General features: G+C 37.4%; 2 protein-coding genes across 3 annotated transcripts; one reads left to right on the top strand and one right to left on the bottom strand.

Moving 5' to 3' along the window:
• Nucleotides 1-2,592: 2,592 nt before the first annotated feature.
• On the top strand, nt 2,593-5,468 carry LOC137741070 (coniferyl alcohol acyltransferase-like). The gene is made up of 2 exons (XM_068480875.1): nt 2,593-3,032; nt 4,465-5,468. Exons 1-2 carry the CDS (start codon nt 2,625-2,627, stop codon nt 5,431-5,433), a joined length of 1,377 nt encoding a protein of 458 aa, XP_068336976.1. The 5' UTR covers nt 2,593-2,624; the 3' UTR covers nt 5,434-5,468.
• A 4,957-nt stretch (nt 5,469-10,425) lies between these two features.
• On the bottom strand, nt 10,426-16,207 carry LOC137740025 (uncharacterized). Of its 2 annotated transcripts, XM_068479812.1 has the most exons (13): nt 16,041-16,207; nt 15,558-15,717; nt 15,354-15,456; nt 14,590-14,679; nt 13,951-14,064; nt 13,413-13,598; nt 12,914-13,048; nt 12,273-12,778; nt 11,859-11,958; nt 11,698-11,757; nt 11,468-11,560; nt 11,251-11,370; nt 10,426-11,145 (listed from the first exon to the last, which is right to left on the bottom strand). In XM_068479812.1, exons 2-13 carry the CDS (start codon nt 15,635-15,637, stop codon nt 10,828-10,830), a joined length of 1,905 nt encoding a protein of 634 aa, XP_068335913.1. In that variant the 5' UTR covers nt 15,638-15,717; nt 16,041-16,207; the 3' UTR covers nt 10,426-10,827. The 2 variants fall into 2 exon arrangements, with proteins under 2 accessions (XP_068335913.1, XP_068335912.1); XM_068479811.1 differs by lacking the exon at nt 16,041-16,207 and having other exon boundaries at nt 15,558-15,822.
• Nucleotides 16,208-17,589: the final 1,382 nt, after the last annotated feature.

Below are 17,589 nucleotides of genomic sequence, written 5' to 3'. Positions count from 1 at the left end.
TTGGAAAGGGATGGCTGGGACTTCAAATGGTCATAACGGGTTCATTTCTTAACCAAATTTTGCCCATAATATATCAAAACGAAGCTAGGAGAATGTAGAACAAGATTGTACATATTTGGAGTTCAAAAAGTGGCCGAAGATGGCCGGAAAATGGCCTGAAATGCAACTGGTCCGTTGGAAATTGGGTAACTAGCCGGAAAACTGGACAAACTTTAAACTTCCATAACTTTGTCAAAACTCAACGAAATTGAGTGATTCAAAAATGAAAATTGTACTTCTCAACGAGGCGAAGAGAATGGTACCTGCTAGATGGCTAACTCACTTTTATTTGTTCGAAAAATGGCTCGAAAGCCTTGGAGGTCGCCCGAAACTGGGTAAACTTTAGACGTTCATAACTTCTTCCATATTCAAACGAAATCGAGTGATTCAAAAACAAAAATCATACTTCTCAACGAGAAGAAGAGAATGGTTCCTTTCTTGATGGCTAACTCACCGTGGTTTGGTCGGGGAAAGCCACAGAGGTCGCCAGAGTTTGTCGTCGAGGAAGACATGCATGCATTTGCAGAGGATAACAGGGCTAAAAACACACGGATTCAAGTTTAAACTCAACATAACATTCATTTCCATCACACCTGAGATTGAGAGTTAGAGCTCAAAGCTCTTGGGTTCTATGGCAGGTCACTGCAATGCTCTGATGACACATGCAAATTTTTATAGAATGAGATGAATGATTAAATAATTACAACTCCATAGTACTTTACAAAATATTTTTTAAAAATCTTATGAATTTATTTTAAATTTAAAACAAAATAAAAGTGTTAAACATGTGATGTAAAATGTAACGGTCCGTTCCCAATTTTACTGTCTTTATAATTTTAATAAGTGAATTTATGAAAATACCCTTTGAGGCAAATGCGTTGACTTTGTTTGACCACCTTGTCATGTCATGTAAGATCTATTTTCTTAGCGTATCCTTGTAGTACTCATCGCTACGAACGCGTGGGTACAAGCAGAATGTGATTCGGAATTATAACAAAGATTTTATGAGGTTTTGAACGTTTAAGATATTTTGGTAAGTTGATAATTAATTAGACATGTGATATTTTTGTCTAACTATTGGGTGAGTGCCACGTGGGCACCCAAAAATTCTGGAACTCTCTCCCTCCTTCCTTTTCCCTCCCGTTCTCTTTCTCTAGAAAGTTCTCTCACTCTTTCTCGGCTCTCCCTTTCTTCCCGTGGAACAAACCACCACCACCACCAAAATTTTGGCTTGTTGAACACCAAAACCACCATTATCTGCATGTCCTCACCACCATAAACTCCGTTGTGATTTTTGTTTCATTGAAAACGAACCCGAAACACGAGTTCGAAGAACAAGGTTTTGGGCCGAGACTTCTGGGCATGATTCAGACAATTTTCAGCCATCTTTTGAACTTAAAACAGGTATAAATCGATTCCTGTGATTGATTATATAAATTTTCATGTTTGGATCGTGTGATTTGGTTGAAAAATGAGAAAGTTATAACAATTTAAGGTTTGCCCAGTTTTCGGCGAACCCGTGACCTTCCAGACTATTTTCTGGCCAAAATACGGCTATTTAGCCGTTGAAAAAGGTGCCAATCTGTTCGTCTCGTTCCAAACTATGATTTTCGTTTTTGAATCACTCAATTTCGTTGAGCATTGACAAAGTTATGGATCTTTAAAGGTTGACCAGAAATTCTGGCGAGAACCCAGTTTTTTTTCTGCGACAGCCGTCTTTCACACCATTTTTCGGCCACCTTTTGGACTCCAAGCAGATATAATATTGTTCTAAACTTCTCTAACTTCATTTTGGTATATTATGGGTTGAATTTGGTTGAGAAATGAGTAAGATATGGAGTTCTAAAGATTGCCAGAAAATCTGCAAAATCTGCAAAATTCGGCGACCGGAGAGGTTGAAGAAGAGGAATATTCAGAATATTCCTTGCATTGACCGTTGATTTTTGTTGATTCTTTTCGGGTTTTGACCCAGGATCTAACTTAGGATAATTCGACGTTCTGAAACCATTTTTGACATCCGTTTAGTGAAATTTAATGTTTTAATGTAGTTTCATAGTTAATCGGCTAATTGACTGCCACATGAATTTGTGAGTGGCGGAGATCCGACCGTCGGATTGTGGTAAGATTTTAGTATGTTATTCTAGAAGCATAATGTGGATCTTTAGAAGTTACGGATCCGAAATCCGAAGTGCGGATCTTCCAGAATGAGTTACGTAGGATTATAGATCTTACCATCGATTTTTGTCGGTAAAATGATATTTTCTAGTAGTAGATGTTGACTCATATCTGAGACTTGAACCATTTACGCCACATACATTACTCCAAAATATTTTACGTATTTCAGGGGTTTTTTTCTCTTTATACTACCCTTAAGAAAAGTAAGAAAAAATGTGGAGGGTTGTCGGCTTGGCTACCTAGCTAGCTAGCTCTTCCTTTTCCCCCTTCCAAACGTCCCCTTAAGATCCTATTGGCTATAACGTCACTTCACTCTCCAATTCCTCCTTATAAATTCAGTCCTTCTCTTCTACTCTTTTGCTCACAAAAACTAAATTAACCATATAGCAGTTAAATAATCACTTAAAAACATGGAGAGAGGAGAGTTCAAGGTGACGACGAGCAACCAAGAAGTGGTGGCAGGTGCCTTGCCACTGCAAGAGTATTGGCTACCACTCTCCAACCTTGACTTGCTTTTGCCACCTTTGGACGTGGGAGTTTTCTTTTGCTACAAAAATAAGCAAAGCATGAGCTTTGGGTCCATGGTTGGGGTTCTGAAGAAGGCCATGGCTCAAGCTCTTGTGACTTTCTACGCCTTCTCCGGTGAGGTGGTACCTAACTCTGACGGGGAGCCTGAGATTCTATGCAACAACCGTGGCGTTGATTTCACCGAAGCGTTTGCAGATATTGAGCTTAAGGAGCTCAACTTTTATGACCCTGATCATAGCATTGAGGGCAAGCTGGTGCCCAAGAAGAAGCATGGCGTCTTGGCTGTCCAGGTTTGTACCTAACTATCATGTCATTTCCTGTTACATGTTTCGAACGTTTCTACTGTGTAGTTGAAATGTGCATGTATTATGGAATGTAATTATGAATATGAACTTCTAACACGTAACATATTTTAAAGGAACAGTACCTGTCACTTGATCTACAATGCACTCACCAAGTTTTTAACTCACCAAATTTTTATTTTTTCCTAACCACGGATGATTCGCTTTGACAAAATATTTCCAACACCATGCGAGAAGGACAATTTTTTTAAGAATGGTGCAATCAACACACCTATTTTTACCTCTCACACACCTCTTTCAGTTTTCGGCCATTGAATCGAATGAATTGAAGAATACCAATAGACAAAAATTAACAAAAGTGTATGAAAAATAAAAAATGTGTGTGAATACTACGACTTCTTTTTCTATATACTTACCATAAAAAACTCTATGGTGCTTTGGGTTATAAAATACTCCGAGAATTGAACACCCACCCCGCGCTCCCCCCCCCCCCCCAAAAAAAAACCCAAAAAATAAACAATTTTCAGTTAAAAATAATTATATTTTATTTTATTTAAAAAAGAAATTCCTAACATTGTGGAAACAAATTAAATTGCGAGTAATGTTATTCTTACCATCTAAATATACCATAATTTTATATCATCTTATGTGGCAATTGAGATGGACATCCACATCAGTTAAAAAAATCCCATGTCAACTAAGGTGGATATTTACGATTTTACTCAATGATTTTTATTAATAAAATAATTAAAAAATAATAATGAAACCTACTTGCTCCCGTTTTCAAGCCTCACCGATGGGGCCTCCTCCCTCTTCGCTCTCCAATTTCACCTTCCTTCACCTGATGATTGATGGTGCTCGACCCCCTTAATCACTGCCAATTGACCGAATATCCTAATGGTGCTCCCAGTGATTGTTTTGCTCTGCCACCAAATCAAGTTTGCAATTTTAATGGTTTATGCCTTCTAGCCAAACATTGGATTTCATAGGTTTTTAATTCCAGTAACATTGAACAAAAATCTGAAAAGGATTGGATACGATATTTTCCTTTCTGTTCTACTGTTGAGGATTTTCCGAATGGAAGAAGATTTGGAAGACAACCTCTTTTACTCTTTCTTCATGGACCTTTGGTTAGCACCAAAATCTTTTCCTAATCCTCTATAGGAATGAAAATTTCATTCCATGTTATATCCCGATGTCGAAGGTTTTGGCTTGAATTTTCATTGGAATTATCATCTGTTGGACTCAAATCAGGTGGAGAGATGAAACGTATCTAACAGGGAAGTTGAACGGGTAGGGTTTAAGCAAAAATAAAATAAATAGAAATTCCACCTAGGTTGACACCTAAGCTTCCACATCATGTGGTATACTAAATGTGGTATAATAAGATGGTAAGAATAGCATTATTGTTAAATTACAGGTAACTGAGCTCAACTGTGGTGGTGTGGTGGTGGCATGCACATTTGATCATCGCATAGCAGATGCCTACTCAACCAACATGTTTCTGGTCTCATGGGCTGAGATGGCTCAGTCCAAATCCCTCACCATCCAACCAACTTTTCGTCGTTCCTTGCTTAACCCTCGTCGTCCTGGTCACATCGACCCCTCCCTAAACGACATGTACATGCCCATCACGGCGTTGCCGCCTCCCAGTAAAGGCCGTACTACTGATGATCATGACCATCTCATCAGCCGCATATACTATATCACATCCGAGCAGCTTGAAAATCTCCAAGCCCTAGCTACCTCCAATGGCTACAAAAGGACCAAGCTCGAGTCCTTCTGTGCATTCTTGTGGAAAATGGTAGCAAAATGTGACACTAGTAATGATCGTGCCCAAAAATTATGTAAAATGGGCATTGTTGTTGATGGACGGACAAGATTAAGTGAGGGAAATTACCAAAACGACCATGCAACTCTAATGGCTGCATACTTTGGAAATGTGCTGTCTATTCCATTTGGTGGGGAAAATATTGAAGACCTAACAGAGAAGCCACTGAGTTGGGTAGCTGAGGAAGTCCATGATTTTTTGGAATGTGCTGTGACCAAGGAACATTTTTTGGGGTTGATAGATTGGGTTGAGGCTCATAGACCAGTGCCATGCTTGACCAAAATATACGACAGTGGGAGCAATGAGGGGCCAGCATTTCTTGTGTCGTCCGGCCAACGGTTCCCCAGCTCCAAGGTGGATTTCGGGTGGGGCTCGCCTGTTTTCGGGTCGTACCATTTCCCGTGGGGAGGCAGTGCTGGGTATGTCATGCCAATGCCAAGTCCAGTTGCTAATGGTGACTGGATTGTGTACATGCACATGATGAAGGGGCAGGTGGAGTTGATGGAGAAAGAGGCTGCTCATGTGTTAAGGCCCTTGACTTTTGATTATCTTAATTAGGTAAATTTAGATATAATCAAGTAGTGTTGCCTGGCTATTTCATTATTCCTTACCAGTAATCTAGCTCTTGCTGCAATATATTGTATCTTCTTTTTATCAAAATCATGCAAGAGACTTTTGGTTTGCTTGGATGTTGTTGACCCTAAAAACTACTAAGCCTAAGTGGCGCGCAGGCCGAGTAACTAATGAGTTAACTATGTCCTTCGGTTGATGCGGGGCGTGCCAACTCGTCGGCCAAGCTCAGCCGAGGAGTAAAATTTGTTGATGCTGCGTTGAACGCGTTACTGACTTCTAGATCTTGCAACTGCGGTCAAGGAAGAAACACGTCTCGGCCTTCGGGTTCTCGAGCCTAAATACAAGGCTGCTAGTTCTATGAAGTTCAATATCAAATTCGGCTTTCAATGTGCCGAATGTAGTAACCTGTAACACCTCACTTCTCCGAGATGGTTAATGATATAACCTCTACCAATAAGGATTCGAAAATCCTTCTTGACCGAGACTTGGATAGATAACCAGTCGGCCTTGACGCAGTGCTGTTTATCCAAACTAAAGGTGCTCCGGGAACGGCTGATTCTACAACAACAGTGCTGTTTATCCAAACTGAAGATGTCACCGGTTGCCTTCGCAGTGCTGTTTATCCAAACTAAAGGTGTGTTAGCGAAAAAAGAAAATAAAAATCTCAAGATGTTTGAGAGGTTTACGCAGGGCAATTTGTGTGTTGAATTGGAGGGGCCCCCAAATGTTGTCTACGACTCTGTATTTATAGTAGCTATCTTTTGCTTGGCACGGCTTGATAGCTTTGTAGAGTCCAATTGTCGCTCTAACTTTGTAGAACATCACTTAACTCAAACTTGTGTCCCATCACCTTAGCCGTCCAATATCTCCAAGATATGATAAAGGCTATCTCTTAATTTTCCTTGAAAAGATTAAATATATCTTCCCACATACGTGGCTAACCAAATGAATGCATCATATTCCAACCGAAACCTCTCTTTCTCCACTATATTGGTCCAAGTGTAACCATGCATGCATGATAATTAAAATACCATGGTTGATAGTTTTGCATTATCTGCAAAACCACCCTGATCCCATCAAATCACCTCATTTTGACTAATCCAAAAGGCATATCCACATGCTGATCATCCAATATTAATTGCATCCTTGTGGTATTGTTCCATGTGGTTTTGCATGTAAGATATGACTCTAATGCTGCACGGCATTTCACATAACCTCTTATGCATAGAGCTTTACGCGTATCACAACTCTGTACATATTTTCAAGATAATTACTATGATAAAAAAAACAATACTAATGTTAAGAAAAATCTCTAATCATCCAATGGCCTTGATTATTTGAGCCGATGGTGTAATTTTGGGTCCAAACAGATATGTATGGTTAATATCAATATTAGTCATCTATGGTTGATATTAATCTCATTCCACTTCTCTTTGCAGTCCAATTTTCCATCAAATTGTTAATTAATTTGTCTACCTACATTAAAGATCCCCTCTATTTAATCAAGGTAAAAATATTACTTCTAAATTATAGAAGAGTATAAGCAATTATCCGTCGTTCTAGGATTCATATAGCCGACCCCACTTAATGAGAAAAGGCTTTGTTGTTGTTTTGTATAAGTAATTATCCGTTGTATAAGCTGGTGGATGTCTGGGTGACTCCTTCGGGATTTTTTACGATTCGATTATGATTTCATAAAGTATGAATTTAGAAGATATGGATATGATTGTTATTATTTTGGTCAAATTAGTAGAGAACGGTATTGTGCTTCGTTGGTTCTTTGATATGATATATGTTGTGAATTGCGGTATCATGTTGAGACATAATGACTTATATGATGGATGGAAGGGAAATCATGATTTTCATGTGGGTTTGTTTTGTAGCCCTAAGTCTAGGAATTTCATGCTTGTCAAGTTCTAACGATTGAATGAGAAAATGTTAGGCCTTACAGTTTAAACGGATTGTGATATATGACAATTGTAGTGAATAGTAAACTATGAATGACTTGATCCCTTTTTAGGGTATGTAGGCAATCTAACGAGGAGGTTAGATGCAGCCATAAAGTTTACAAAGATTTCTATGCAATCTGAATCTTGAGTTGCGCTTGGTACATATTCAGGAGATGAGGTATGTTAGATATATATAGATACTTGTTGACGTCACGTATCGATCCTGGCCGTATGTCGGGATCGGGGCGTGAAATAAAATGTACCCATTCTTAAATATACCAATTTGTTCTATGTAAAATGTACCCTTTTTTTTTATATATAAAACCTATTCAATTTTTTTCTAATCCATTTTTAAACTTATATGGGCACATTCTTTTCTTTTGATTTGAGAATGTATCTATATCAAGTTTAATCGAAGAAATTTACTAATGTTATTAAGCCTAATATCTATTACTTTTTTTGTGTGGTTTTGAAGAATGTACCCATGTTTTGGTACAATTTTTTTTTGTTGATTTTGATGAATGTACCCATGTTTATATATGTGTGTGTATATATATATACATATACATACATACATACACATACACACGATAGTATAATTTTATATTTTAATATTTTTAACCCCACAAATTATGGATTTTTATTTAAAATTTCATTAATATAAACAACTATAAATTTCAATTTTTAATTTAAAAAATATAGTAACATACATAGAAATAATTTATTACATTAATTTCAAGGACTTCAATCAAAAATTGAAAACCAACAATGCTTCAGTAAAAGAATATTGATAGTTAGGGACTGCATCCAAAGTCTCCCATTTTTTTTTTTACTTGTAAATGAGATGTTGTAGGTTCTATTAATCGATGACATGATACCAATTTATTTTTTTATTCTTAGTGTAAATAAATCACTGTATTAAAAATAAATAAATAAATCTTAGTTTGAACGTACATATTTGTCAAATAAATGTTTATATTGTGATACTAATTCGTACCACACTGCTTCATGCAAAAGTCAATCAGGTATGTTGCCAGACTATAAATTATACAACTATGTTTTTTTGGTTCCAAGTGATCTTTGTCATAATTTCTCTCAAAGTTAATATGATTTTTTTTTTTTTTCTTTGACTACAAGCACAAGATTGCTTTATTGGGGAAAAAATATAGAGGGGTAACTAGACAGAAAATCTAAAGAGAAACCAGCTTGTACACAGAATAAGCTAGTGAAGAAATCTGTTGGGAGGGATCGGGTGAGCCACTTTCGTACGTCTTACTAGTTTTTAGCAACTGCATGGAGAGTTTGTACGTACGAATTAGCAGCAAATGAGATAAATGGTTATGACTTAGACTACTTATCCTATCACTTTCAAGGCAAAACTTGCCGACACACACTTTTATACCAATACCATCACGGCATCACCTTATTATGTACATAGTTTTGTTCATGTTATCGTTCAGTAGTCAGGGCGGTATGACGAGCGAAGTTGTCATAAACACACTTAACAGATAATATCATGCATGCGTGTCTAAATATATGGTTTATCAAGAAAGTTAAGGATACGAAAATCTTGGAAAAGTGATTTTTATTTCATTTTATAGGTTTTAGTTTGGCCATCACAACCTATATGGATTGATTGAAAGAGGAATCTGAGCTACATGAAGGTGCCCGAAGCTGTACGTTGGTATAACTTAGGGTATATTATTCATGCACTCAAGAAAGGTTATTAGAATAGCATCATATCAACGTACCCCCTTTTTCTTATTGATTAATTTATGGGATTTGAATGACATAAAGTAGTTCAACCTTTACCTTATCATTAAGAAATCATTCAAGAAATAAGTACCGATCGAGTTTAATTAATTTAAGTACTAAAACCAAATAAGATAAATGGGACTTTGTGGAGGGGCTACTGAAGTAGTTCACCTATCACAGTTGGTATGACATTTGTGACATTAGAAACTAAATCACCCAAAAAACCCTACACTTACAACACCATCTCTCCCAATTTGTCTCGGAAGATGAAGCAACATTTCCAGCTAGGGTAAATAAAAAAATAAAATAAAAAAAATAAAAATAAAAAAACCCTAAAGTTTTGTAAGGTGGTGATTGAGGGTTTGGTTGCTAATGTGGTTGAGGGAGGCCAACACAGAAGGGTGAAATAAACATATATAATAAAGAAAACTAATGAAAAATGCTTGAAAACTTTGAGTTTTAATGATAACGACAAAATAAAGGGTAAAGTGAATAGTAACAAGATTGACTTTTTAGTGTAGAAATGTGGTTTTTCGTTAAAATAAACAGTACCGTAATATGGTTAACAACTCCTGACCGTTCACTATATATATTTATATACTTCACAGTTTAACTGAAACTGGTGCATTATTCTTTGTGAGTACTAATAAAAAAGTTAGTATTACTGAATTAAGTGAATAACTAGCTAGTGATGATTGAACGTAATAACTAAACGAAACTTACATTTTGATTAGAATATTTGGAGAAGAAATTAAGTAGCTTTCACTGGTACTATTCCATGCATGCTCATCATGATTTGCTAATGGTTGTGTGATGCCAAATAGAAGAAACTTTCACTTAATAATATGGTCTTAAAAATTATGGTGGTGATGGAACAACTACACTATGACTATAGAATAATAATTTCAAATAAATAAATAAATAAATTATGCTGGTTTGTTCACAAACACAAGTGGACCATCTTACCCTTACCCAATTTCACGTAGTTTGTGTATGGTTTTCTACTATTTTATTTGTTAGGAATTAAACAAGTTTTCCACGTTCCTTGATAATGTATCATAGTTTTTATCGAAGGCTTAGACCAACTTCACTACTTCAGTTTGGTCTAAAAAATGAAGACTACATTTTACTCAACTCATCAGCACTCCGGTTAACTACTAGAACCATGACTGATGCAACTTATCAACTCGGTGACAACGTCGCCCTTAATTGGTTTTTCCTATGCAAACGAACCACGTTATTTCGACAAATAAAAATACGATCATTTAGACAGTAATTAACCTGCCCTTGTGCGACCTGAGTAATTAATTTGTGAAGTTACCAGACGTATTACGTTTAACTTAAGCAATGAACAATCTTACAGCCGCGATTATTGCCAACTCTTATTTTACGATTCTAGAATACAAGCAAATACATATCAGTCACCTTCAAGCACTCTGTCTCAACTCCTGTTAACTTATCCATGAACATGTAGAACACCCCGTGAGGGGTATGAGGTCTACGAGGTGAAAGACCCTAACTGCCACCGAATGGTTTTTCTTCACGCATGCTTACACTTGCATTGTCAACGAGTCCGATCTTTTGTATCACCACGTTATTTAGGGCAAGCTAACTTTAGCTCGATGTCAGAGACTAATCTGAGGTATTTGGCAGTGTAGTATAAACCAGGTATCATTCATAAAGGAATTTTGTCAGGCAGGAAGAGGTACCGGAAGCGTGAGTCGAATGGCAGAATCCCACAGTTGCGCGAACCAAGAAGACTCTGTCGCCTCTGTGACATGCATTGTTCAACAAAGGCAGCTTGGTGGGTTGGAAGGTAATGTGATATCCACACAGCCAAATTTGAATCATCCACAAGGCCCTTGGCAAAGCAGTGCAGCATTTTTGGCACCAACAACCTCCCCTTGCTGCTCACCCCAACTGAAGCTCGAATGAAATCACGCTGGGCTTCCTGAAGCTCTTCCCTCACATTTTTAGCAGTGTAGGTTCTTACCTGCATTTATGTACTTCATGTCAAAACATGAAAATATAGCTCAACTTCTAAAAGGAAATAAAAATTAAGCTGTCCTTGAGCACATAGAAGAACTGTAGGGATTACCGCTGGTGAAGAGTACATTCCACAGCTTAAAGCAAAGGTTGCAAGTGGTTCATATGTATCAATTGCAGACTTCCGTTGCTCATCTGAGACCTTCAGTTTGTGAAGGGCAAGAAGCAAAGCCTGATATTTTTCACTACAATTGTCAGTCAGGGAATGAAGTATATTAAAGGACTAGAGTTAAAATTAATTGATAGCAAACATTAGGCAAAGTTCATACAATTTGTGGTCTATGGAGTGGCGGTTTCATCTTCAGAATTACATACTCAATAGCAGCTGCACTGAAAGAATGTTCGCCAACTGTGTAAGCCGCCTGCGAAAGTACAACACCAATCAATACATAATAATTCTTTGTTGAGTAGCAAATCCAGTGGCATCGCCAAATTGGCATTGTTTTTCCAATGTCGTTAGAAATGCATATTATAGAGAGAATTATCAGAGAAATCAGACCTTTTGCATCAAAGAGAAGAGCTTCAAGTCACTTCTAGGGACTCCATAAGCCAAGTAAGCCTGTTCACAGTAAGAGATATTAAACTCCATAACTTCTATATGCATGCTTTGCAAAGTTCACCAATGCGACATATAATACACGGTAAATGAAGGAAACTTACATGCATGATCAGTGCATTGTACAAGTTAATCCAGAAAGCAAGCTTCTCATTGTAACTCAAATGGATAGGGTTTACTTTCGCCAATTGCTCCACAAGTACTCTGTTACAAGTTTGGAAAGAAAAGCATAAACCTTTCTGATTAGCTTTATATTCAAACAACAATTTGAGCCATTCCAAGATAAAGTTAAGAATTCATAAAGTTTCCTCATTAAGACTTGACCCAATCGAAGGGAAACAATAAAGTAAAAGGCATGATGAGTTAAAGGTAGAACCAGCAAATTTCCTGGAAGTATTTTTCAATTCAGGACCATTTGAAGTATATTTCATGTTTTTCCACACTATAATTTCTTGATGCATAACATCAATTAATGTTTGCCTAAACAAGACAAGAAGAATTCAAAACAAAAGTATTACCTGAATCTCCTCAACGCACCTGCAGCATATTCTAATTGCTTCTTCCCAACTGACATCCAAGAAACTTCAGTCGCTAATCCATAGTTCCCAATCTCCGCCCAACTCAGTTTTCCTCGAACTTTGTAGGGATCACAGGCATTCTCTGAGGCTAATACTTCAGAGTTACTATGTATGTCAACCTGTGGGCTCTGCACCCATGATGAAATCACCGACCGTTCAGATGATGACCACCAAGAGGAATTGGAAAGATGTCCGCGTGGTGACATAGACGAGCATTGGCTCTCTTGCACTGAAGATTTTGACGTTGTAGCTGAATCAGCCAAAGATATGAATATATTTTTCATGCATCTCACCATCTCCTCTGACAGTTGATTTGGATGATCCCAGAGGCCCTTGGGGCGCATCCCCTTAGGAAGCCTCCTGAGCTCAGCAGGTTGAAAAGATTCAGAATCCATCTTCCTCGACATTTTCATATCATGGCAATTTGCAATGGAGTCCACCACATTCTGATAATAAGAATCACAAAAAGACTTATCCCATGGGTTACCACTTAAACTTGCTGAACATTACTCAAAACATAATCTATCGAGAGAGAGAGAGAGAAAGAGAGCAATATCCAAGCATGAAAAACTAACAGATACCTCAGTTACCGACTGTAAAGATGTTTTGCCACTAGGTTCTGATTGTTGATCCTTCGGCTCTTCACATGAGTCGTCTTCAGAGGAATGATGTATTTTACGATTGGACTGCTCTGAAGTCCTCAAAGAAGATGAAATCTGGTTGAAGTTAAAATAAGTTAAAATACACTACAAGGAATTTGGTAAAGACGATATGTTATGACATCACGTCTTACTGCTGGTTATCAGCTGCCTGAAACAAAGAGCTGCTAACGGGTCTTCGATCACCCAGAAATATTTTATAGATGAAAAAAAATTTCTGATGCTTAAAATAACTCTACCTTTTACTATTTGATATCATTTAGAACAAAATCTATAAAATAAAAACTCTTTCAATGCATTGACATCAGCAACATTTTCAGTTTTCACTCTACTTCTTTCAAGACACTAAAAAAATACTAGAACAATTTAGAAGACATCAAAAGAAAACGAAGGCATGGAAGAATGATAACAGACAACATACCGGTAGTTTCACAATGTCAGAGGAGTGAGGAGACGTTGACTGAGGAGATGGATGTCTCAGACGATATTCTGCAAGCCTTCGTTCATTTCTTTCTTGACTAAGTTGGAATTGCAAAGCAACCAACTCCTGTTCGAGTTTTGACACTGTAACCTCCAGTGCAGAAATATTGCTTAGCAGCTCTTGAGCCTGTTCAAATGGGACAGAAGAAGACTAGTTCACTACCTAAAATCCCAATCTGAAACCTGGATGATCCGTCAATATGGTAGCAGGGATGGAATATGGAAAAGAATAGTTAAGGAAAGTGTTCAAACTCAAGGTAAAACAAACACAAGGTTCAACTTAATGGATTAAAATCTTTCAAAGATTTGGTGTAAAATCATACATGCTCAAAATCTGTGCCATTGTATGGAATATGAGTTTGATGTTGCCTCTTTCCAATACACTGCTTTTGGGACAAACTTGGGGACCTTATATAACGTTTCAGAGCCATGACTAGGCAGCAGACAAATCTATAGTATGTAGGATAAAGGAAACATACATAGTTAGGGAGGCACGACGCACTGGAAAATTTAACAGTGTTTTTCTCAATTGCATTTTGCAGAATAGCATGTAGCTCTAGTTCTTCTCGCAGCTGCAGTTGCAACTGTTGTACCTATAGTAGAAGCACTTCCATAGGTTAATTATAATTTGTGACTATAACAAAGATATCCTTAAATAAGCAAACATATGACACTGTTGGAAGAGAATCGAACAATGCGATGCCGCCTAGCATGTCCCGGGTGTAATGCGTTCAGAAATTTACTGGAACTATAACATGTTATCTAGCTTAACCCAAACTAGGAATTTAGCAAGATTTGAACAGATGCTATCTACTGCAGTAAAATTAAAAATCCCTTGAGACCAAAACAGACATTGAGAAGGGATGACGTAGCATCCATGAAATGACGAGCAAATTTACAGCATGCTCTCTGGTTGATAATGTTATACAATTGGCTGCCAAGTCACAAGTCATATAGAAAGTGAAAAGCAAATTTATTGGTATAATATATAACTTTAAGTGGCGAATCCCCACCACTCCAAAATCAGCCCAGAACTTTTGGACTAAGAGAAGATGCATACGAATAGTATTACAGACGCAAATAGTTGCTTGTTGCTTTCAGGTAGGAAGGAAACTTACATCCTGTTCAAGCTGGAATCTGTAAGGGGAAGTATCACTGCTTTTAGTGCACGACCCAAATCTTCCAATACCTTCATCGAGACTGGTCACCTAAACGTTAAACAAATTATCAAAATTAGCATCAGTAGGAAGTGTGACTTAAAACCACATAAGCAACAGACAGTAATCTCGATAACAAATAATGTCCAATAAAATGCTATGTAGTTATTAATTTGAACCACATTAACCAGAATTCCAAACAACGAACACCTAGACTGATCTTTGACCCGAATGAATTCCTAAATTGTAAAGATTGCGATTATACCAAAATCCTAAAAGTCAGGATTTGAAATATTACAAAGCTAACCCGAGACCGTTATCAATCTTAAAGAATGGGAACTGTCATGTAGGAAATAATGAACTTTGTACCTAACATCATAAGATATAGCGGACCAGGAAAAACAATAAAATCTGAAGGAATTTGTAATTAAACTCGCTTCGAAAATGAAAATAAGAGACTCAATTTATTTTCCTTGCATAATCAAACATCTCCTAGTCTAAATCTTGACTGTCAGAATGGTTCCAATGTACTTTCGTTACTAACATAATTTTTAACTTTTAATTCACAGATTTCGACCATGATTATGAAGCAACTGACATCGACCATGGAGCAGAAGGAGAGAATGGAAGAAGGAGGGGGAATCTAATCTAACAGCACAAATTCGTTTTCGAGAAGGCCTGAATTTGCCGAAACACAAATCAAGTTTATGCCCACAAGCTCTTACCTGTGAAAATGAGCTCTCACTCTGAAGTTGTTTTGCAGCATACGACTGAATTTCCGAATTACTAGTGATGCCAGAATGCGAATACTTACAAAGTGAAACGTTTCTGTAATTTGCAATCGAACAAAACAAGAAATCATTATCAATGAAATATCTTATAATATCCACTCCACAATGAAATATCAAAGAACATGAATGCACACTCACTGGCTCAAGGCAGTTTGCAGAAACGGTGAGTCACACATCTTGCGATCATGGAGTTTGGCTTTCACCGCATAAACACACATCCAGCGATCACCCAAAACAGCTCGGCTTCCGGTACTAGAAGCTATGCCTTCCCACACATACAAACAAGCATCACAACATCCTGCAAATCCCACTTCAAATGTAAAACACCTGTCTTTTTTTCCAATGTTCAATGAACAGTTGTAGGATGTTTTCGGGAAGAAAATCTGAGTATATCTCAGAACCAAGCCTAAGTGAGATGTATAACTAGAAACACATGGTACTGTGCACCTGTGAGCCATATGGGGACAAATAAACTCATGAATGCCACAGCTACCAGTCATTTTCAACACAACCATACAAACATTATCATGACCAGAATCGTTAACCCGAAATTCGGTTTCGAATTAAGACACGACAACCTCAAATCATTGTAATAATAAAAAGGGAAATCTGGCAAACCACCTTGTGCACTTCCATTACAGCAATCAATTACAAATTTACAGTTCACATCCCACGAAATTCAGGGCTTCCAAAAAAAGCAGTAAATTTGGAAAATCATGAGGATATGATATTCTACAAAAAGCAAAAGGCAGAATGATTCGGTTCGATCATTAGAGTAAAGGGTTTTTTGCACACAAGGAGGTAGGACACCAAATGCAAAAACACAAAATTGCTAAAGAACAAAAGTGGGGGCACTTCCTAAACCCTCGTGGTAGTGGGAGTCAAAAGTAGTTACATTGTGAGTTAATAGGACAGCAATCATCAAACCTACCCTCTCAAAGTCTTCCAATGGTCCTTTGGAGAGAGAAAATGGTTGCTTTTTGCCCCATATTACATTCCTTTCCATAAAAGTAAACAAAAAAACTTATTTTTGATAGATGCCCTCTAATGGGAGAATAAATTTCAGTGTGACATCCGCAAGAACCTCAATGAGACTTCACTTAAACAATAATCCGACTGAGATTCAAAAGTGCAGGTCAAAAGAAGGCAAAGGGGTTTTATTTGCACTGAAAAAGCTTCCAATCTAAGCGACATGATGAACTAAATTACTCAAAGAAACAAGTAACGGAAGATACAATTCCAGAGGACGGATCTCAGTGGTCCCCCATTTGCCCAAAAGACCCTTCCTTTCAATTTTTCACACTGATCACAATCCGACCCATAAAAAATTAAAAGATCCCTACTTTTCTGAGTGCTCAGAAAGATTATAAGCACAACAAAACAAGAACATGCAGGTGCAAAATTGAAATCAAAAACCAAAAAATAGAACCAGAAATTAAAGGGGGTTGTTGGTTGTTACTTGTTAGCTCAACAAATAAGTAGAAAAGCAGAAAGATGCATACATATTAGCTAGAGCAAGATGTCAACAATTGACCCAAACTTCCTGCTGCTGAAAAGACCCCAACTTTCAACTCAAAATTCTTCTCCTTGTTCTCTCTCTCTCTCTCTCGAACTTTAACCAATTCTCCCTCCTGAAATTCAAATCTTTGTCCACCTCAAAAGTGACAAAGATGCGGCTGGGCAGATTAAGACTTGATAAGTAACAAGGATTTTGTGCAAGTATAAAAACAAAATGTTTGGAGAACACAGAACAATACTTCCAAACAGCAAAACATTAAAATAGTACCTACCCTTTGACTAAACGGTGACAATACTTCAATTAAATAAATGGGGAAATGGGCTTCTTGTCTCTTGTTTGTTCTTGTTCTTCTGTCTGCTTATGCACTGTGCTTAGTGAGGCCAAAGATTGATACTGTGTTTAAATTTGATCTTGCGAAAAATTGCTTTTCTCATAAGTGCTTTTGAAATTTGAAATTACGAGGAGAAACCCAGTTGCCAGAAAACCATGCTGATTATGTTATATGGGTACGTGGGCTGTTTGTGTTGAGTGAAATCGCATCCTCCATGTATCTGGAGATGTGTGAAGTACAAGCATTTATTTGATACTTATTGCAGTAACAGACTCAGAGTCACAGTTTTCACGGCACCAAGAATATAATAAAGGAAAGGC

Source organism: Pyrus communis, chromosome 7, assembly GCF_963583255.1.
Source record: "Pyrus communis chromosome 7, drPyrComm1.1, whole genome shotgun sequence".
NCBI lineage: Eukaryota > Viridiplantae > Streptophyta > Magnoliopsida > Rosales > Rosaceae > Pyrus > Pyrus communis.
This window is presented reverse-complemented; position numbering and strand designations above follow the sequence as displayed.